General features: G+C 59.5%; 1 protein-coding gene across 6 annotated transcripts in view; it reads right to left on the bottom strand.

The window, feature by feature from the left end:
• Positions 1-2,294: 2,294 nt before the first annotated feature.
• AXIN2 (axin 2) overlaps positions 2,295-21,241 on the bottom strand; it is a 29,948-nt gene continuing 11,001 nt past the window's right edge. For 5 of the 6 annotated variants that reach the window (XM_033438348.2, XM_033438347.2, XM_033438346.2 and 2 more), the window contains 9 exons: positions 19,843-19,974; positions 12,523-12,625; positions 10,204-10,344; positions 9,592-10,118; positions 9,216-9,413; positions 8,726-8,950; positions 8,225-8,320; positions 6,898-7,065; positions 2,295-3,546 (listed from right to left, as the gene is read on the bottom strand). In XM_033438348.2, the coding sequence (XP_033294239.1) occupies positions 3,420-3,546; positions 6,898-7,065; positions 8,225-8,320; positions 8,726-8,950; positions 9,216-9,413; positions 9,592-10,118; positions 10,204-10,344; positions 12,523-12,625; positions 19,843-19,974 (1,717 nt within the window). In that variant the 3' untranslated portion in view covers positions 2,295-3,419. The other variant, XM_033438352.2, reaches the window with a different exon arrangement.

The raw sequence follows: 21,241 nt of genomic DNA, 5'->3' as shown, positions 1-21,241 counted from the left end.
GCAGAGGTACGGGGCCCCTGTGAAGAGGTACAAGCACGAGTGGTCACCTCATCTGGTTTCTGTCCCACAGATGCTGCTGGGAAGGTGCCCACGGTCCCCCAGGAGGTGGTGGCACCGGGCCTTGGGTTCAGGTTTGTCCGAACCCCAAGCCCGTGTTAGACCTCATTACTCTCATGAGATGAACCCAAAGGCCTGAAGACGAAAAGCCCTAACCCCCCACACACCCCCAGGCACAATGGCTTGAGCCTCTTCATCCTTCCGGATTGGAAAGAGCCTTACGATTCTGGGAGTGGGTCTGGGATACCCCGGTATGAGCCCCCATTCCAGCCGGAGTGAAAGGGTGCAGCCACCTGCATCCTGAGGACCAAGGTCACCGAATCCTGCAGCCCGGACTCTCTCGGACCCTCGCCAGCTCCCCTGGCAGCTGCCCCATCACACCGCCACGCGGAGGCTGCGCACTGCAAGCCGGCCCCGCCCCCATCCCCGCGCGGCCCCCATCCCCTGCCTTCCTCTGCCTCTTCGGCCCTGAACCAGCTTACAGAGGAGCAAAAAGTCAACCAGATCCGCCGCAGACCCCGCTCCTGAGAAGTCAAGTCCAGCTGCCATCACAGACACTTTTTCTTACATTTTATTGTAGTTGATTTTCAATGTTGTGTTAATTTCTGCCGTACAGCAAAGTGATTCAGTTATACACATATATACGATCTTATAATATATTCTTTCCCATTGTGTTTTATCAGAGGATGCCGAATATAGTTCCCTGTGCTCTACAGTAGGGGCTTCTTGTTTCTCCATCCTGTATATACGTTTGCATCTGCTAACCCCAAACCTCCCACCCCACCCCTCCCCCACCCCCTCCCCCTTGGCAACCGCAAGTCTGTCCTCTGTGAGTCTGTTTCTGTTTCGTAGATGAGTTCATTGTGTCGTATTTTAGATTCCACGTATAAGTGATATATGGTATTTGCCCTTCTGAGTTACTTCACTTAGTATGACAATCTCTAGGTCCATCCATGTTGCTGCACGTGGCATGATTTCATTCTTTTGTATGGCTGAGTAGTATTCCATTGTATAGATCTGTACCACATCTTCTTCATCCGTTCATCTGCACATCTGTACGGCGGACATTTAGGTTGTTTCCATGTCTTGGCTAACGTGAGTCACGCTGCTATGAACACTGGGGTGCAGGTATCTTTCTGAATTATAGTTTTGTCCAGGTATATGCCCAGGAGTGGGATTGCTGGATCATACGGCAACTCTATTCTTAGTTTTCTGAGGAACCTCCATACTGTTCTCCATAGTGGCTGCACCAATTTACATTCCCACCAACAGTGCAGGAGGGTTCCCTTTTCTCCACACCATCTCCAGCATTTATTATTTGTAGACGTTTTTAAAGATTAAAAATTTTTTTTATTTTGAAGTATACTTGATTTACAATGTTGCGTTTCAGATGTACAGCAAAGTGATTGTCATATATACTTTTTCAGATGTTTTTCCATTATAGGTTATTACAAGATAGTGAGCAGAGTTCCCTGTGCTGTACAGTAGGTCCTTGTTTTTTATCTATCTTATATATAGCCGTGTGTATCTGCTAACCCCAAACTCCTAATTTATCCCTCGCTCCCCCACCTTTTCCTCTTTGGACATTTATTTCAAAAAGGGTTCATCATAGGACTCCTTTACATGGACTTGCCCTCCGGGATCTGAAATGCAACCCAGCCCTGAGAGCTCTGAGCGCGGGGACGGGACATGTGTTTGTTGGATGAACAATGGCCACACGAAACAAACTGTCAGTGAACAGCGCACGCTTCGCACTGAACCGTCTGGTCTACCCAGCCATTGGGAGGACGGCTGAGTAGCACCGAGATCAAGGTGCACTGACCCCACTGGGTATTCACGACCTGCACACCATTTTCAGTGGCTTTTCACCCCCGAGACACCTATTAAAACACAAGTACTCCTGGGAGGACCCCATCCCAGCTCCTCACCTGTACCTACCTGGCCAGATGGCAGGCATCTGCCTGGGAGGAAGAGGCTGAATCCAGGTGGCAGACGGGGGGAGGACATCAGAGGAGATGCTGTCCACACCTGTTCCACGACGAGAAAACCCTCAGCCGGTCAGCAACCAGGTGATTTTGAAGAAATCGTTTTTCGAAACACCAGTAGGGCAAGAAGAGCTCCAGGTCAGATAGAAATGGGCTCGAGCAAAGTGGGAAAAACGAAGCAAAGAATGCTCACGTACAAAAGGACGCCTCTAACCCACTTCCACCCCAGGGGACTCAAAAACGAGGCCGATATTTTGAAAAATATAAAATTTTAATAAAGGCTACATCTCTTAATTACAATAATTATTGTACCAAGTAATTTTCCTTAAATGAACTCTTTATAATGCATAATTTACAGTATAAGTGGGACAAGATGCCATGGCAAAAGTCATCGAGTACAAGACTTGTAATAAAAAGGCATAAAATATATTTGTACATAAACCCCTTTCAAAAAACAAGGGAAAGCTGGAGCCCTCAATATAGGGCGACACACGGCGTGGACACCGTGCAGGTACAGGTACTGTACTGATTCAAGGTCAAGCACTAGAGATAGTGGATTAATACTCTTTTCCGTACAATATATACAGACGTATGGTACAAGGAACAATGGCAAACAGAATGCACAGATTAAGTTAATGTAAAAACCCGAACGTCACGATGAAGGTGTCTGGAGGAAAGGTGCTGCTAGGTCTTCCCACAACTGTTCGCTTCTTTGCCGGGCGGGGCGCAAGGGGAGGGGGTAGTTTCCAGAATGCCTGGGGTCCAAAAACTACTTTTAAAAGACTCCCAAGGAGTTGTCATCTCAAGAAAAGCACGAGTCGAACCACGTGGCTCCGGAAGGCCTCAGCCGTCGGGTGCTGGGCCCTGATGGGGAGCTCCAGGAAGTCACAGGGTGAACCTGGGGCCCCGGGGAGGCTCCCCCTCCTCCACAATGAACCATCCTGTCCGACAGGAGGGCCCCCAAATCAAACCTCAAGACCTTTATGACAAAACAGAGCAGCGCTGGGGAAAAAAGATGCACCATTTTCTGCGTGTGGCAACGGCAGGACACCATTTTTAAAAAGTCTATGTTCACCTGGAGAAACGCACGGCACACCTTAAATCCTCTTTCCGTGAAACAGAACCACGAGAACGTCCTCTCTCCCCCTTCCGTGTTTAAAGCAGCATATCCACAAACTGGGGGCGGGGGAGTCGACTGTCCAATAAATAGCAGGAAGGGTTCCTGTCCAGGTGAGCTACACAGTTTCTCCTAGCGGATGGATCCGGAGCCCTAGGAAGTCATAGGTTATGCACGGCGGTCTCTCCAATACCGTCAGCGTCTACAAGAGCCAGGAGCCGTCCTGTCCGAGGCCGGTGGCCCGAGCCAGACGCCGAGGCTCAGTCGATCCTCTCCACCTTCCCCAGGATCCGGCCCTCGTACGTGGGCAGCACCACCTCGTCGTCCCAGACCTCCTCAAACACGGCTCCACACGCGAACTCGTTGCTCGCTTTTTTGAAGTAATACCTTAAAAGGAAAACCCAACACGCGGCTTGGTAAAGCTGCATTTTCTACTGGGTTTGAGAGGAGAGTCTGTCAGCGCTGGGGGCGAAGGGGTCTGAGAATGCCGCTACCGCGGGCGGCAGGGAAGTCTCCGCCCGGGTGTCTGCTTCGTGCGGCTGGTGGGAGGGCAAAGCCAGGCAGGGGCCCCGGAGGCGGCGGCGGCGGGCCCACAACGCTGAGGCCCAGCACCGTCACCCGACACACACGGTGAGAGGGACCCTTTGCAGAGGACGGCTGCTGCTTTCTCCCCACTTTATTGGGGGGGGAGGGGCGGGGAGCGCAAGGCGTGCCTGGAGGGGTGGGTCCCTCAAAGAGCCCCCGACGCAGCCCCCCGACCCGGCAGGAGCCTGCGGAAGGCCGGCACCTCTCAGGCCCCCTGCCCTCCGGCGCCCAAGGGCCGGCCCTCCCGGCTGGTGTCGGGCACAGCTCGGGCTGGCGGGGCCAGGACAGGCTGCTTCCCCTGTGGTCACCGCAGGAGGCGGGCAGCCCACTGCTTCCCGGGGTTGCAGCCACCGAGACCCCCGCTGCTCTCCCCTCTGCCCGGCCCCTTCCCTCCCCTCCTCCAGGGCAAACGCTAAAGGCCCCTATTCTGCCCGCTGATTAAAAAAGCTCCTTCCATCCCACCCCGGCTTCTTGCTTGAAGCGTGTTTAGCTGTAAGGACGCAAACGACCAGCCTGTCCCAGGAGAGTCACGTGTGAAAACTGCTGTCCCGCTCAGCCAGGCCCACCCGAGACCCTTCCCAGGACACGAAGCCAAGGCCTATCCCTCCCCGCCCCAGGCCAGGGAGACCCCTCAGACGCTTTAAACTCGCCCCTGCAAGCTGTCATCTTCAGCCAATAAAGGCCACCCGTGGAGGGAGGATCACGGTCCCCTGGGGGGAGGGTAATAGCTTCTCAAAAAAAAAAAAGTAATTGTGTCTCAGGGTTACAGTGGTTTTCTGTTTTCGTCTTTTCTCCTTAAAAAGTTTTTTTCAGTTCCCCTTGGTTAGAGCTAAATTTCTTTCCTCTTTAATGAAGGCCAGCCAAGTACTTTCATAGGAGATAAGGCTAAACCCAGTGAAACAGCTGCATTTAGTCAAGGGTCTGGGTTTCTGGCGTTCCCGGCCGGGCTAAGGCATCGGGGTGACCGCCCAGCTCGAGGGGGTCAGCGGAGAAGACGCTCTGGCACGAGGAGGGCAGAGTCCCGGGGGGCCCGATGAGAGCTGGGGAGGGGCGCCGTGCACAGGAGACCCTGGGCAGCGGGGGGAGTTCTTTCTAAATGAGAGGCTCCAATGCCTATGCCACCCCGGGCAGGCCTCGGGCCCAGCATGGGGGCTCTCCCGGCCCCTCTGAGCAGAGACACGCAGCGAGTGACCTTGTCCCTGACTGCGACCTCCTCCCCGGCCCTCCCCTGCGCCCCCAGACTTCAAAGGCACTGCGCTGCCCTCAGCTTCTCTTCCACTGCGACCTGCTTCGTGGCAAACTCTGCTTCCTTCTGCCATCTGGCACGTCTGCAGGGGCTGCTCTGAAGCTCTGCCACGTTGAGACTGCTCAGCGCAGCCCAGGCCCCCGCTCCCCGCCCCCATCCTCTGGGCTCCGGATGGCGGGCGGCGGAGAGGGGTGTGAGGAGAGTGTCACAGTGCCACCCCACCGGGAGGACGAGGCGCAGCGCCCGGTGCCCTCCCGACCAGCGGGCAAAGGGTCCAGCTCCGGCCCGGGAGCCGGTGGAGCCGCCTAGGGCGGCTGGGAAGGGCCGCAGCCCGACCCAATCAGCAGAGAATGTGCCAGTCGCCCATGTGTGCGAGTCTGTGTGTGTTAAAGGGGAGGCCGGGGCTTCAAAGCCAGGCTTGCTGAGTGCGCCTCAGAAAACACTCCGAGCCAGACGGGGCTCGAGTGGCTGCGTGTGGAGCCGTCCCTGCAGCCTCTGCTCAGCGCCCCTCGGCCCTGCTCCCCTGAAGGTCACCTGCGCTTCCAAAGTCCAGCCGAGCCAAAGCTGAGATCAAAATGAATCCCTGGGGGGCACACTTGTGTAATTAGTTTCACCTTGTGTCTGTTCAAGATAAAAAAGAAGAAGAGGAAGAAGGAGCCAGGCCCGTTCCCCAGTCCCCTGGTTCATTTCCAGAACTGTCTCTGCCCGGGCGTAAAAGGGAAAGATCTCAGCCCGGCTCCGGGCCCCGCTGTCGGTCACCTGCAGGGTCCCGGCCCTGAGCCACGTCCCTTCCCTGCAAACAGAGTCACTCTGGGCTGCTGCCCAAATCAGCACCTCCCCTCCCCCCGCACCGGCCCCGGCGGAAGGGGCTGCTCTGGAAGGGCTGGGGTCACGGGCCCCGGGGGTGGGGTTGCTGGGGGTCCAGAGCCGGCACGCACCCAGCAGGTGGTGAAGTGTGTTAGAGCTCTCCGTGCCATCCCTGCTCGGGGCAGCAGCAGGGGAGCACCTTCCGGGCCCGGGCTGTCTCCTCTCTAACCTCCTGCCTCTCCTGTCCCAGCCCTGCACACGGCACTCGGGACACAGCGGGATGGAACCCACGGGTTCCCTTGGGACGAAGGCTGCCGAGAAGGGGCAGGTAGGACTCTGGTCATCACCTGCCCCACGTCGAGGGGAAAGTGACCGAGAGACGCCCAGGGCCAGCCCCCGGCTCTTGAATCCCCTCCAGGGTCCGGCAGGCCAGGGTGGGCATCTGGACCGTGTAGAGGGGAGAGGACGCCGGGAGGGAGGACGGGTTCCAGTCCCGAGGCCCCAGCAGGAGGAGCGGCCAGCCCTGACCCCGCCCCCCTGTGCCCACCCACAGGTCCTGCCCTTCCTCTGTTACAGGCAACCCTGTCCCACATGACTTGGGACACGGAGGCTGAGGGAAGAGGACGCTGCCACAGTGCAGGCAGTGGTCTCTGCCTGTCCCTGAGCCTTCGGTGAGGACGGCCTCTCCCAGACGTGCCAGGAGGGCAGCCTTTCAGCCTTCTCATCAGACAGTCTCTCCGTCTGCCTGTTCCCTCCCTAGCTTTCCCCCGCACCCCTCGCCCCTTTCAGGCAGAGCCTCCACGAGACGGCCCCAGCCCAGCTCTCCTTCTGGCAAAGCCAGCCGACCCCTTGCTCCTAACCCTAACCCTCAGGCTCGTCCACCTGGTAAAAGGAGCCCACCAGGTGCCCAGAGCCCTCCCCGCCGCCACTGCTGCCGTGTCATCTCGGGGAGGGGGGAGGGGACGGCATCAGTGAGACAGAGCGAAGCGTCACGCAGCCCCTCCAGCGGCCCCTCCAGGTCTGGCCCGGCCAGGAAGCGACCTGGCTCTTGGTTCTGAGCAAGCCAAGTCCGGAGCAGAAGGAAGCCATGGGACGCTTACCTGTAATTTCCCTTTTTGCTGAGCTGCTCTTTAAAGTGGCCCAGGGTCAGGCTCTGCGCCTTCAGCATCCTCCGGTACGGGATTTCCTCCCCGCAGAAGAAGTAGGTGACCACCAGCTCGCTGGCCTGGAGAGCGTGCACCCCCGCCAGCTTCTTTGGCTCTTTGTGACTGAAAATAAGATGGAAAAGCAACAAGTCCCGCATTTGAAGGCAGCAAGCACGTGTGCACGTACGTGCACGTACACAGCCGGGGGCGCTGTCTTCAGAGATAAAGTCGGGCTGCAGCTGTACACCACACGGGCGCGGGTCCCGATTCACAGAGGCAGCCACCTCCGGTGGACACACGGTCCCCCCTCGGGTCCTCTGTGTGGGGCAACCAGGAAGGGACCGTCTCCTTCCACCCAATGGGAGGACAGAGCAGTGTCCATCAGGGGGGCACCAGTAGGGTGCTTGCCAAGGAAGATGAGAAAGAAGAAACCCACCCAGAGCCACAGGGACACACCCAGGAGTGGCATGAGCCCGGAAAGCCAGAGTCCACTGGCGGGGGGTGGGGTCAGCCCTCAGTCATCTCAACTTCTGCGTTTTTGTGGAGTGGCTTTAAAAAAAAAAAAAAAAGATGCAGGCCCGGACAGCTGGTCAACTTAAGGTCCACCAGCTGTTGACAGGGTGGAGGTCTTCTCAGCTCGAACACTGTTCATTGCTCACGATGAACAAGTTAACCAAAAGAACTTTAATGATTCAGGCCACTTTAGATCTCTGCAACCTAACGCTTTTTCAACGCACCACCCTGGAGTGAAGCGAAGCCTGGCTTCCCCGCCCAGTTTACAAGAGTGTAGGTTTAGGACAAGAATCATGGGACCAGTGGGGAAGATGTGCTGCTCCCCCCGCAAAACAGCAAAGATGGTCCCCTCTCCGTCCCTGCAACGGTGGAGAGGCACCCTCCTGCTCAGTGTGACACAAAGATGGTTTTCCAACTCGCTAACTTTCTGGGCCAATGGGGACAAGTTTTCCATCTGGGTTTGGGGTCCCTCTACCCGTCAGCTAAAGGCTTCCCGTCTGAGCTTGAGTCCAGGAACCCCGAGCCATCCACCACCTCAGGAGGGAACACTTGTGTACAAGTCATGATGCGTTTCTTGGTGCAGGTGGGCTTTTTCGAGATCCTAATTTACGGTAACATCTGGGTTTACCGTTCCTTGTCGCTAATGTGAAAACGAAGGTGATTTTATAGACTAAAAAAAAATTTTCAAACACCACAGCCCCTGATAGAGAACTCCCTGAAAACTAAAGCCTCTGGGCGGATCTCAGCAACACCAGGTAAAGACACTCACTCTTCCGAAGCCAGGCTTGGGCTGGAGAAGGGCGTGGCTCCGGGCTGACCAGTGGCCGAGTGGTGCCTGTCCCTCTGCTGACTGGCCACGCAGCACCTGAGGACACCAAGGACTTAGACGGAAGCCTGCCGTCCCCGGGGCCAGTGGGAAGCAGTCAGAGAAGCGCTCTCCCCGGCCTGCGACTTCCATCCCCGCGGAGACCCAACCAAGGCCTTGTGTTGACGGCAGCCCCTGGAGACCTGGCAGAGCTGTGCTAAGCCCCCCAGGAGCCCAGCGCTGGACGCCGCAGCCCAGGCAGAGGGCTGAAGCCTCTAGAAGCCCCCTCGGCCACGGCTCCCCGTGAGCTCACCTCACCGTTGGGACCTTCCTAAGGGAACGGGAGCTGTGAGGGCTGCCTCCTCCCACGCCTCGCCAGGTCCCGGGGAGCCCTTCGGCTAGCTCAGGGGAGCCGTTCCTAGAGGCCGGCGAGGGGACCCGCCACCGGCCGCCCCAGCCACTCACCGCTGCTTCGGGGGTTTGGACACCTCCGCCAGCCGGCGGCAGGCCTCCTCCAGCTGCGCCAGGGTGTTGGGTGGGGTCAGGGGAGGCACCGCAGGGTCCTGGGTGAACGGGTGGGCGCGGGCGGCGGCGCGGGGGTGCCCGCTGCTGCCCACCCACAGGTGGTGACGGCCGGCTGGGGACGCTCGGGCGCACTCCAAGGGATAGGCCCGCTTGGTGCTTTGGGCACTGAACGGGCAAGGGCGAGAGAGAGCCGAGGGGAGACACGGGATTAGGGGGCCGGAGAGCACGACTTCAAGAGAAATCACAGAGACAGGGGAGAAAAGAAAACGCGACGGTAACACGGCTAGGCGCATGGCCCCAGCGCGGCACTCCTGCGGGCCGCCCAGTCGGACGCTCACGACCAGAAGGGCGGGAGCCGCCGGCGTGGCCGCGCTCGGCGCAGAGGGCCCCCCACCCCCACCCCGCCCGGGCGGCGAGCCGGCGTGTTCACCTGTGCGGCTTGGGCTTGCCCGGCCGCTCGCTCTCCAGCACCCACTGCCATACGTCCTGTGCCCGGTCTCCCTCCTCCCCGGGCGGCTGCAGCGGCCCCGCTCCGCCGGGGGCCCCTCCTTCCCGGGCTGGCCAAGCTGGGCCTGGCTCCGAGCCTCTCCCGCTCCGTCGGGGTGGGACGGCGCCTCGGCCACGGCCGCTGCGGGGAATGAGGAGCGCATCCATCCCGGGGACCCCGGCCGCCTCTGCCTCCGCGGCCCCTCCAAGCCGGCAGGCGAGGGGCACCTGCTGCCCAGCCCCACGCCCCCGCCTGCCCCGCCGCCCTCCCTGCGGCCCAGCGCCTCCGCTCCCCGACCCTCTGACCACGGGACACCTACCCAGCCTGCGCGGCCGCCGCGGGCTCCGGCGCCCCGGGGTGGCTCTTGCACTTGGCGCAGCAGGGGTAGTCGGCGCCCCCGGGGGTGGGGACGGGGCAGGGGCAGCGCGCGCGCTGGGCGGCCTCGGCCTCCACCTCCTCCCGGGTCCGGGGGCCGGCGTGGTGGTGGATGTAGTGGTGGTGGACGTGCTTCGTCGTCTGCCTGCTCACGAAGCCCCGGGCCCCGAGGAGGGGGCAGCCGGCTGGGGCGGCGGCGGGGGGGAGCAGCGGGCCCCCGGGGGGCGGGGGCGCGCGGTGCTGCAGGAGGTGGTGGCGGCGATGCTGGTCCGGGGAGCGCGCGCGGGGGCTGTAGCGGCCCACGCCCGGGGACTGGCAGCCGGGGGTCTTGAGGACCCTGGACAGGTGGTCGTCCAGGATGGTCTGCGGGTCCTCCTCGTAGCTGCCCGATGGCAGGAGAGAGAGGGGGTGCTGGGCAGGCCCCGCCTCCCGGGCGCTCAGCGCCAGCTCGGAGCCCTCCTTCTCCTCGTCCTGGAAGGCAAGGTAGCGGTCGGGGGGCGCCGGGGTCAGCAGGAGGGCCCCCCCAACCTCGGGCAGGGGGCGGGGCGGCGCCCACCTCTCGGATCTGCTGCAGGCGCTCCTCCAGGCTGTGCCGCGTCTCCAGCTCCAGCTTCAGCTTCTCCAGCCGGGAGATGAGCTCGGCCGCGAAGGCAGCTGGCTCCACGGGGGTCATCTCCTTGGGCAGGCGGTGGGTTCTCTGCGGGGCGCGGGGAGGACACGGGGCGGACGCAGTCAGGGGGCTGCCCGGGCCTGGGGACGGCGCGTCCATGGCTGCGCGGAGAGCGGGTGGCGCGGGGCCCGGGCTGCTCGGCCGCTTTATGTGCCGCGGCCTCGGCCTCATGGAGAGCCATGGTCCCGGCAGCGCGTGCCGCAGGCAGGAGCAGTTGGTCGCACTGCGAGGGGCCCCGCTTGCCCTCCCTCTGGAGTACAACCAGCCCATCAGACGCTACTCTGAACTAGAAAATCTTCAAAGACTGTTGTCAAACATCAAAAAAAAAAAAAAAAAAAAAAAAAAAGGCAGCTCTCTGCGATGGGGAGGGGAGAGAGCCCACCTCAAGGAATAAAAAGTAGAGCCTAAACAGAAAGGGAGCTGGAAATGTAAAAAATAAGATTGGAAGGGCGGTGGGCAGGGGGAGGAAAAAGGGGAAAAAAAGGGGGAGGGGGGGAAAAAGAGGAGTCACAGGGCCCAGATCAGACGCAGCGGTAACGTCTCTCCTGGCCGCACACTGCGCACCTTTGAGGCGGCGCTGTCTACCGCTGCCCCGGACCCCCTCTGTTCCCCGCCCCTCCTCCCGTCTCTTTGTACAGAAAATGAAGCAAGTTGCTGCCGGCTAACGGCAGAACACTGCTGCGCTCGGCTGCCGGAAGCGCAGCTACCGAGGGAAAAGGGCGCATCTCCAAACCGGGATGGGATACAAACAGGCACGAGCACGCCGGCCACCGCCGCCAACAGAGAGGACCCCCGCGGCCGGCTTTCTGTCCCCCTGCCGTCGGCTGGTGCCCGCAGCCCCCGCCCCTCATGGTTCTGCCCCCTACCCCTCGTTTGCCTCCTGCTTTGGCCCTTTTCTTTGGGAGGGGGCGGGATGGGGGCAGCAGAGAGCCAACCTGCAGAGGCTGGCATCTCCCCACCCGAGCCGCAGATGAGAAAACAATCGCACACCCCAGGACAGAATCACCGAGTTCACAATCCTGGGGGGCCGCACAGCTTTCCTTAAACACACATACCTCCCCCCAGTGCCCCCACCAAGTCAAAAAAAAATATATATATATATACACACACACATATACGAATACATCATCGATACTGCTGTACGGGTGGGGGGGATGTTATTGAGGGGGGATGCTGGAGGTCCCCAGAAAAGCAAACTTAGTAGGCTAATTTTACAAATTTAAGTCTTCCCTGGACTGTCTGAGGGGCTTCAGAGAGAAGTGGCAACAGTCCGCACACTAACGCAACGTGGGATTAGCAACTCGATGTGTCCGCTTCCGACGTGTGACATCACCGATAGACAAATCGGATTCTCTGAAGCTGGCAGGAAGGACTCTAAGCAGAGATGCTGCTCTAAGCTGGGCACTCTCTTCCCCTCCCTAAGGAGCAGCTGGACCTCCGGGTACCACAAGAAGCACAGCTCCTGAGACGCAGATGGGGCAGCTCTCCATGTGCGGGGGCCACGGGCTGGCTGCCCCCGGGACTTGGAAATCGTAGGGGAGGACCCGGAAAAGCCCTCCACGCCACGCTGGCCTCTCATCTCAATCGCAGGAAGGAGCTGCTCACGGGACGCTCAGACACTTACTGGGAGCAGATTCAACAAGCAGGCACTAAGCCACGTGCTGGGGTTGGAAACAGACAAGAAGAGGGACGGCCGACCTCCAGGGCTTCGGAGGAGAAATGGCCGAGCACAGAGATGAACAGTGACTGAAACGACACGGCCACGCGGGCAATGCAAGGAGCACGTCCCAGGACGCGACCCTCACTCAGAAGGCAGATCCCTCCAGCCTCATCCTCTCTCTCTTTCCTTCATTCAGTGGACCAGCAAGTGTTCAGTGAGGACCCACGACGTGCCGGGCACTGTTCTCGCCTCCGTGGCGGGATGGACTTAACGGGATAGCCCAACGCAAAGCACCAGTTCCTCCCACCCTCCCACCCTTTGCTGCTTCACTTCTTTCCCATGGAGTTTTCTTTTTTGAATCGAGGAAACGGAAAAGGCCGACTAGGGCACCGTGGGCGCCCCTGCTCTGGGTTACACCGCAGTGAACCGCAGATCGCCCCTTGCGTGGCCCTCCCCTGCCCTCCCTCCCCCCAGGTCCCAGGCGCGCTGGCCCCCAACCCCCCACCCTTCCCCCCAGAAAAGAGCTGCCGGCCGACCGTACTCACCGGGAAATGAGGTAGGCACACCTGGCCGTTGGCCTTCACGCTGCGATGCATTTCTCTCTGGAGCTGTTTCTTATTCCCCCCGAGGTAAGGAGGGATTCCATCTCTAAGGGAAAGGAAAGGGCAGAACCCACCGGCTCACGAGGAGGCCTTAGCGCACGGGCCGACTCACGCGCACCTGCCTGAGACCCCGCCGACAGACGGGGCCGCGCACCTCCTGGAGCTGGGAGCGCCCCCAGTCCCCGGGCGCTGTGGCCGTCCTTGCAGGGAAAGTCAGTCCAAGGCCCAACCGCCACATGTCCTGCCCCTCAAGCCTCTCTGGAAACGGCTCCCGCTTGGATGCAGGAGTATCAACCTGGGAAGAGTTCGTGTCTCAGCTCGTGTCTCAGAACTGCGCCCACCTCAGAGTGAAGGTCCCCCTATTTTACAGGTGCCCCAAGCCGGAGACTAAGACCCCTTTGGTCCCTCCGACGGTCTGTTACCACGGCAACCAGGGACCAGACCCACAGAAGACTAAGCCAGGTGCTGGTGGAGGGTGTGCGTTACCCTCCAGCAGTCAACCTCCCAGGCGTTCCCGAACGTCTCCTTTTTATCAGCCACCGGCAGGCATCCCTGGGCTCCTTCCTTCCCTCAGCTCCAAACCCTACTGCCCCCAACCAATGGATTCTCAGATCCGTGACCAATGTGGGCATAGAGAGAAAGCCCCTACTCCGCAGTGCTCTGTGCAGTTCATCCAAATATCTGAGTACCTACTACGTGCCAGACCTCGTTCTGGGCTCCGGGCAAGAAAGCAGCGAAGGACGGGGATAAAGGTGCAGACGACTGCCCTGAGGAAGCTCGTGTTCTAACGGAGCGGAACAGGTAATAGGCAAAAATTAAAGAGCAACATCTATGGTAAGTTCGAAGGTGGTACAAGCACTGTGACGAAACACACTGCGGGAAATGGGGAGTGAAGACGGCTGGGGCGTGGAGCTGCATTTTGAACAGGAGGCGGTGGCCACTGAAATCCTCTCCGTGGAGGTGATTCTGAGCAAAGACCAGAGGCCAGAAGGGCCCCTTAACGTTCTTCTTCACTATATTTTTAAAAAGCAAATGAAAGAAGTTTAAAAACAACTCTACCACCGCCACCTCCACTCCAGCTAGTCTGCACTAAAAACAGGACCCGGAGTTGCTATGTCGGACGGTCACGGGAGGATCATTTTCCCATTGCTGTTCCTTCCAGAAGCCACTTATTGACAAAAGCCTCAGGTTCACACATTTCCGCACTGAATCATCCTTCGAGGCTGTAAGTGTTGAAATCAGCTGCTTGGCTATTTCCCTTTCCCTGGTGTTTTGTTCATCGACGGGTGGCTGGCTCATCAGCAGTGGGTGACCGTCAGTTGTGCCTAAAAATGCCAGGAGCGGCCTGGACCAACTGGTCGACCTCCGGCTCCTCTGCATGGCCACGGATTCTGGAAGGCTGCTGACCTGGGCAGGAGAAAAGGGCTGCCGCCTCAGGGATGCAGTACAGATACAGATGAACTGACCTACGAGCCAAACCTTGGAAAAGAAGCACTTTATAAAGTCCGATCGTACCGAGGGTACAGGCGGGGAAGACAGGTCGACATAAAGCAAGGACTGACGCGCGCGTGTGAGCCCTGTCCCAGGGAAAGGCTGAGGGGGGTCAGACAGCAAGCGCTGTGGAAACGGAGAGCCCGCTGACCAGTGAGGTCAGGTCTCCTAGGCAGCCTCCTGCTCACTAAGGCCTGGGACGGAACTGGGCCCGTGAAGGTCAAGTAGGAGAAAAGGTTCTCAGTCCAAAAACTTCCTGAACCACGTGGAGCTGCATTACAACTCCTCACCCCAGGATCACTCACAAGACGTGGGCCGGTCGCAAGCAGGCCTGGCTTGACCAGCCGCTGAGGCCCATGCCCGCCGACTCCAACCCGAGGCTGCCGGCCCCCCGTGGACCGAGTGACGTATAATCCAGCTGCACCCTCACAAAAGCCCTAAATCCCCACCGTTTATGGACGAGCAGAGACGCTCCAGAGCTCTCCCGGAATCAGCCGGCAGGGCAGATCCAGGCTTCTGAGCCAAGCCACTGGTGGACTCCAGCACAGGCATCCTTAACTCAAACACGTGCAGTCCAGGCCCAGCTGGAGAAGCCGAGCTTCCAATGGTCTGAACGCAGGGGACACCATTTCCTACGCCCCACGGGGTCACCTGGCATTCTGAAGGGGTGAATGGGGGGTTGGGGCACATCCTGAAAGTCCTGCTGACCACTCGGTGCTCACTGGCTGTGGGGCATGCTGGCCCCCCATCTCCCACCTAAAATCCCTTGTGGGGTGTGGGTAACGGCAGGGGACCAACAGACTGGGTCTCACGATGGTCTGAGCAACAACTTCTGCTGCCCCAGGGCTGCAAGACAAGGTCCACATCCCAACCAGCAACTCTTCCAGGGCCGTAATAAGAGGATGGCTCTGCTCCAGGCCTCTTCCAGGCAATCCTGGGGGTGGGAGTCAAGCACCCCGTGGATCCCACCGTGACACACACGGGGCTGCACGAGTCCCAGGAGGCCCCCGCCTGTCCCCTCCAAGACTCTGACCTTGAGTGTCCCCCAGAAGCCTTTGCTCCTCCCCCTTGCCTCCCAAGATGAAAGGAGCGGTAAGGCTTTCACACCTCTCTCCTTCTCTGTATAAAGCAGGAGAAAGAAAAGTGAACTGGGGGAGGCAGAGGGAGCAGGTCCCTGGTCACTTGAAGGCAAGAGGAACAAATGCGTTTTTAAACCACTCCTCCAACCAAGAACGTGCCCACCACAGCCAGGGCAGGTCAAGGGTCCAGCTGTAGGCAAGGAAACGTGAGACCAGCACAGAAAAGGGAGACCGACTCGCAAAGGCTCAGAGGCTCAACAGGCACCTTCAAGGAAGTGTGCCTTTAACCCCACCCCCACCCCGACCCCCCAGCCAAGAATCTTCTTCCAACACAGCCCCTCATTCCAGAAAGGGGCCTCTCTTCTCTGTACCCAGGCTCTGAAAGCCTGTGATCAGTTTCCTGGCTTCTCAGGACCACGAGCTGACCCGTGTCTGCGTCTCGGTCCCCGAACGGCCTCCTTTAATGATAAACATTTTAGTTAGCGCGCCCGCCGCCGGGCCCAGCTGTTTCTGGGGAGCGCTGGTTCCGAAGTGTGGACTCCACTCAGTTGCCATTGAAGCCAAGCCAATGAGTTTAGCCTTTTGACTTGGCCGTGCCCGGCCTAACCTGAATGTCGCTTTCCGGTGGCCTTGAAATAGCGGGCTCACGTACACACGCGTCCACTCGCGTTTTCGTCCGGCCACCACCCCGAAGGCGGCCTCTGATCACAGCCAACATCAAAAGGCCGGTTTGTAAGATAAGGCACTATTTGAAGTTCACTCAGGTGCTTTCCCCGGGGTCCAAAGTAAACCCATAAGTAAGATATAAGGAAATAAAAATTATAAAATAACCTGGGCCACCCTCTGTGTGAAAGGCGACAAGAAGGTCTCGGGCTGATTTTGTGACACCCTGAGCAGAAGCACCCTCCGATCGCGCGGATGCTGATTTCAGGAGCAGCTCTGCGCAGAGAGAGGTGTCTGCCACCTCCATGCTGTCCTCCTAGCTTTCACTTCCTAACAGAGGCCACACCTGGGCGCCAGGAACCTGCTCCTTCTGATGTTTCTAGCGTGCCCCCCGCTCCCGCCACTGCAATCCTCCTACAGCCCCCCGCAGTCCTTCTGCCCAAGGGCTGGGGTTGAGGACTTGGCTGGGAGTCTAACTTTCCAAACAACAAAACAAAACAAAACTAAAACTAAAAAAGCCATTTCTTCTGACAATGTAGGTTTCAGAGCAACGGGCTCGCGAGAGGGCCTGCGCAGAGGCCTTGTGCGAAGACTCGACTCCCCAGACATCTGAGACAGGGCTTTCTGCACGGCGGGGAACCAGAAGTCGGCAGCGGGCCCTGGACTCGCCAAGGACAAGCCCCCCCCCCCCCCCGCCCAGCTTCTCCCGGGCCTCGTGCAAAGGCCCTGGGACTTAACTGCTTCCCTGGCAAGTGAGACAACTGCTTGTGTCCGATGAACTCCACCTTCTGGAGTCTACTGAAGGCGTCCCGTGACCCCCGCGCCTCCCGCCCCCTGCCCAGCTGTGCCCCTTCCCCAGCCCCCAGCAGGGCAGCCAGCCCCGCCCCCCGGCCTCTGTGCCCACGAGAAACGGCCAGGGCTCCTTCCATGCCTTACGGGGCGCTCCTATTCACTAGCGCCAGGAGGTTTCAAAGGGGCCTGCTGCCCTCTCGTCCCGCTAAGCTCCCCCGACTCGGTTCAGCTCTGCGTCCCCCTCGCACTCCAGCGCTCGCTCGGGCTCTGCTCTGTGCCGGGCCCCAAACTGGCCCAGCCGAAGAGGGCTCTAATCCCGGCCCAGGACCCCGGGGGACCTGCCCGACGGGCCAGCCGGCCCGAAAGCACCTCGCCCGGCCCGGCTTTCAGTGCCTGCCAAGCCTGCGGGCCCGCCTGCGCACCGTCGGAATGGCTCTCGTGCCGAGACCCCTTTCCCACGCTGATGGGAATCGTGGGCCCGGTGGCACCAACATGCCCACGTGGGGTGTGGCTGCGCCGGCTGTATCCAATAAGCTGCCCTAGAGGCTGGGAGGAGGACCAGAGGCCCCCAGCGCTGACGTCAGAAGACGGGCTCCAGCACAGGAGCCCCAGGTCCCCAGGGACCCTCCCCCGCCCCTTGGGGTCCTGGTTTTCTCATCCCCAGCCCGAGGCAGCTGCGCCGAGGGAAGGGCTGGCCACGCCCTGAGGTTCTGCCACCTGGGACCCGGGGGCACCTGCTGTGCTCCGGAGAGAAAGTTGCTGAACGAGGGATTTGCCCTCTGTCTCGATTACCAACACGGACCCTCCTGGCCCACACGCTGACCCGTGCCGCCCAGGACAGCTGGCTTCTCTGATCCCGGAACGCGGCTTCCCCGGGTGGTGAGGGCCTTAAGCCCACGATCGCTCTAGCTAAAGGAGGGAAGGGCGGGCAAGGGCTCTAAAGTCATCGCTCGACAGAACTGGGGGTTTTTCTTCTGGGCATAAAAGGGGGTTAAAAAAAGAGGGGAGAAAGCATTACTTACTCCTCCCTCCCCCTCCCCCTTAAAAAAGAAAGCTGTGTGATCACTAATAAATAAAAACAAAAGAGACTCAAGGTAGCTCAAAGGTCTCATTATCAACTACGGGGCCTCACGTTCACGTGGGGCCGGAGGGAGCAGGCCAAGGACAGGGGCCTGTCTGGCCCGGATCTGAGTTCTGTCTGTGACGGGAGTAGTTACGGGAGCGCTGGGCGTTCCTCCCTCCTCTGTAAAAGTCACAAGCGTTGCCCAACCTTTCCAACTGGGTCCTGCGGGGCTCACCCGGGTATGGGGACAACACCCGAGTTATCTCATCCTGAACCCAGAATCGCACGTCCGTGATGGGGAGTCGGAGGCCGGCCAAAAATAACCTTGCAGAAAACTCAACGGAAGCCTCCTAGTCGAAAGGAAACTACGTCTGGCGAAGGAGGGTCGCTCGATGCCCTCGTTCAAGTCCAGCTCACTCTTACTTTACACATGACGCCGACTACCTCGTCATCCAGACACTAGTTCAAAGCTAGAGGAATGGTGCTGCTGGAGACAAGCGCACAAGCGAAAACACGACAGCAGGCAGAAGGGCAGAGAGAAGAAAGGAAAACCGTCGTAAAAAGGGGGTGAGGCACCAATATCTCCAGGGGCAGAAAGCCTTACACAATCTTGAATTCTGTGAGATGAAATTACAATGGAGAATGAAAACAGACCTTGGGATTAATTATTTGAATCAAGAAACAAATTATGCCTTGCCTGATACTACTGAATAAACGCAGAGCAAAAGCACGTTGCTTTAAGGAATACGTCCGCCAAAGGATAATATTTTTCAAGTACAGTAACTTAGAGTTCAGTCGATATGGAAAACTGACCTCTGTGGAAGCCCTCATTCCTTCACTTTGGATGAAAGGTGTGTTGTTCCCTCCCTCCATTTTCACTCCTGCCAAAGGGCTATTCTCCTATTAAACTGGAACTTTTCACCTTAAACATCTCCCTCCTTTTACTAACAGGGGAATCTGAGGTAACACAATAAAAGCCACCAGGAAAATCAACAGTCGAGTCCCAAACCAACCCGTCAACTTTCCTTTCAACTGGTTCCACACCGCAGGCCAAGCAACAGATCACTGGCCAGTGGAAACCAGATCATTTCAAACAAACTGGAAGAAGAGCCGGTCCCGTTTTGGGAAGCAAGCCAGAAGGAACAACCTCGACACAAGCGCGCCAGAACTTACAATGGCTCCACGGGCCTGCCTTGCAACACGGTTCCCCTAGCAGAGGATCCTCCTCCAAAATGTGTGTAGAAAAGCCTCCAAAGACCACTTTTAGGACGGTGGTTCTCAACTGGGTGCTGGGAGACGTGCCCTGGGGAGTCTCGCCCAAGCCCAGGCCCCACCTCCTCCGAGCCTCCTGAAGCAGGAGACGGGGACGCCTGGTCCACCTCCCCCCTCCGCTCCCACCCACCTGAGACTCACAGAGGATCCCTGTTCTCCATCCACAGAGGTCACCACTGCGTGACCTCAAATGACCTCCAGCTCAAAGCATGACCCTGCCCCATGGCCTGCTGACCACATCAGACCACCCCGATGGCTTGGACTGCATCCAGCAATGCCAGCCGTCCATCTGCAAAAGAGCTGAGGTCAGAAACTGCTTTGGAGCAAACCCCCAGCTAGGGGCAGAGCCCCGGCTGCAGAGGGAAGACGCCCGCCGACACCTGACGAGCTGAGCGACGGCCGCTTGAGCACATCCGTGAGCGAGGCTGGCACGCAGTGTCCTGGAGGGAACCCTGGCTTTCTGACCCCACCTTCACTGAGCCCCCAGACACATAACCTTCCCAGGCCACCCCACCTCCCCACCTGCTGGCTCTGCAGAGGGACACCTGGATTCAAGACCCTCTTCTGCCCACCGGGAAGGCAGGCGAAATGATAACCGAAAGAGGGTCTTTTAAACTCAGGGAATCTGTGCATATTCACCTTAACCTCCTACCTTAGTTTGGCTTTCTTCTGTGAAGGTACCATTCAAGCCCCTTCCAAGGCTCTAAGCTTCACTCCACCCAGGCGACCACGGGAGCCTCCTGAGCCAGACCAGGCCCACCCCGGGGCCTACTCCCCTCCCATCCAACAAACGTCCACGTGGACACAGGTGGGATTGGCAAAGCCGGGTGAGGACCCTGCCCCGTGGCCTGGCGGGTCACACCGCCAGCCACGTACGTGGTGGGGAAACCAGAATGTACTTACACGCTACTGTCCGTCATGGACATGGAATCGTCGGTCAGCGCGTCACTGGATATCTCGCTGTCGTTGGCGCTGGTGGCTGGCGCGAAGACGCAGCCGGAACCCACGTGGTACGGATTCACCGGATCGCTCCTCCTGAAGGACCACAGCACTGCATCACCGACTCTCACCCAAAACCCAGGGAACCGGGGGACCCCAGGACAATCCCACAACGTGCTCCAGGCCAGCCTGCTGCCAGGGCTGGGTGCTCCTCTGGGCAGAAAGCAGGGGCCACAAAGGGGCCTGCTGAGCCGCAGCTCTGCCAGGGGACAGGGGACGCCAGGGGCTCTTACAGAGTTCTCGAGAGACACCTGGAGGGAGGACCCTGCTCTTAGAGGGGAGGCTAGGGAATGACGGACGGGATGGAGTGTCCTCTCTCCCTGCGCCCACCCCCAGGCCTGTATGGGGAAGGAGACAAGAGGACAGCGAAACTTCCACACTCCCCTCCCGGGTTCTGTTAGCGGAGATCTGAGAGGCAAACAACTAGCGGCTGGGCCTGGCGAGCGGACAGACGGACAGATAGGCAAGTTCAGGACGCGGTCTGGGGCTTCCGTCCTGCCCCGAGCTGGGCCTCGGACCACAGCCAGGCTGCCCCCCCAGGGCCGCCGAGGGCCTCCGGACGCAGAGGAGCAGCACAGCGGTTTCCAAGGAAGGTCCAGGCCCTGCTCCGGTGCCTCTGGCCCTGTTCTGCCCCCCCCCACCCCGACCTCCTCCCAGAAACGCCAGTGTGCCGGCCCAGCTGGGCTGCATTCCTCTTGTGTCACCTGCTGTGTCACCGCGAGGGCCTCAGTGCGGGAGGGAAGGGAGAGGCAGAACCCACCGTGGTTGGTGGGCTGCAGGAAGGGCCCTCGTCTGCAGAGACCCAGGCCCGCTCTGCCGGGGCCACTGAGTCCAAGTAACGGAACTTACTCCATCAGGCCACAGCCGCCAGTCTGTAAAGATGGCCTTGGGGTTGGCGGATGAAAGGGGCCCCTGAAAGGTGACAGCACCTCCTGCCCGTGCTCACCGAGCCCCAGCCCTTTCGTGATGTGCACAGCCCCGGTCTCTGGTCCCCTGGCACCCATGGCTTGGCAGGCGGGTCCCCGTGACGGGGGTTGGGCAGGGGTACCAGAAGGAAGGCATGAAGGCGCCCGACACACGCCACCTCCTCCGGCCCTCTCTGCCCCTGGGCGAGGAGCGCGTGCCCGTTTGACAGATGTGCCCCACAAGCACAGCAGCCCTGGATGTCAGAGCTGGAAGCAGCGGGTGTGGGATGGATTCGTGCGGCTCCCATTCAGCCTCTCTCTCTGCCCCTGTTCAGAGACCACCCTCGACGTTTCAAAGAGCTCTCGCATAAGAGGCAGGATGAGTGACCTGGAAGAGG

The sequence above is a fragment of the Orcinus orca genome, chromosome 19, assembly GCF_937001465.1.
Source record: "Orcinus orca chromosome 19, mOrcOrc1.1, whole genome shotgun sequence".
In the NCBI taxonomy this organism is placed as follows: Eukaryota; Metazoa; Chordata; class Mammalia; order Artiodactyla; family Delphinidae; genus Orcinus; species Orcinus orca.
The sequence above is the reverse complement of the archived record's forward strand: the minus strand, read 5'-3'. Positions and strand labels throughout refer to the sequence as shown.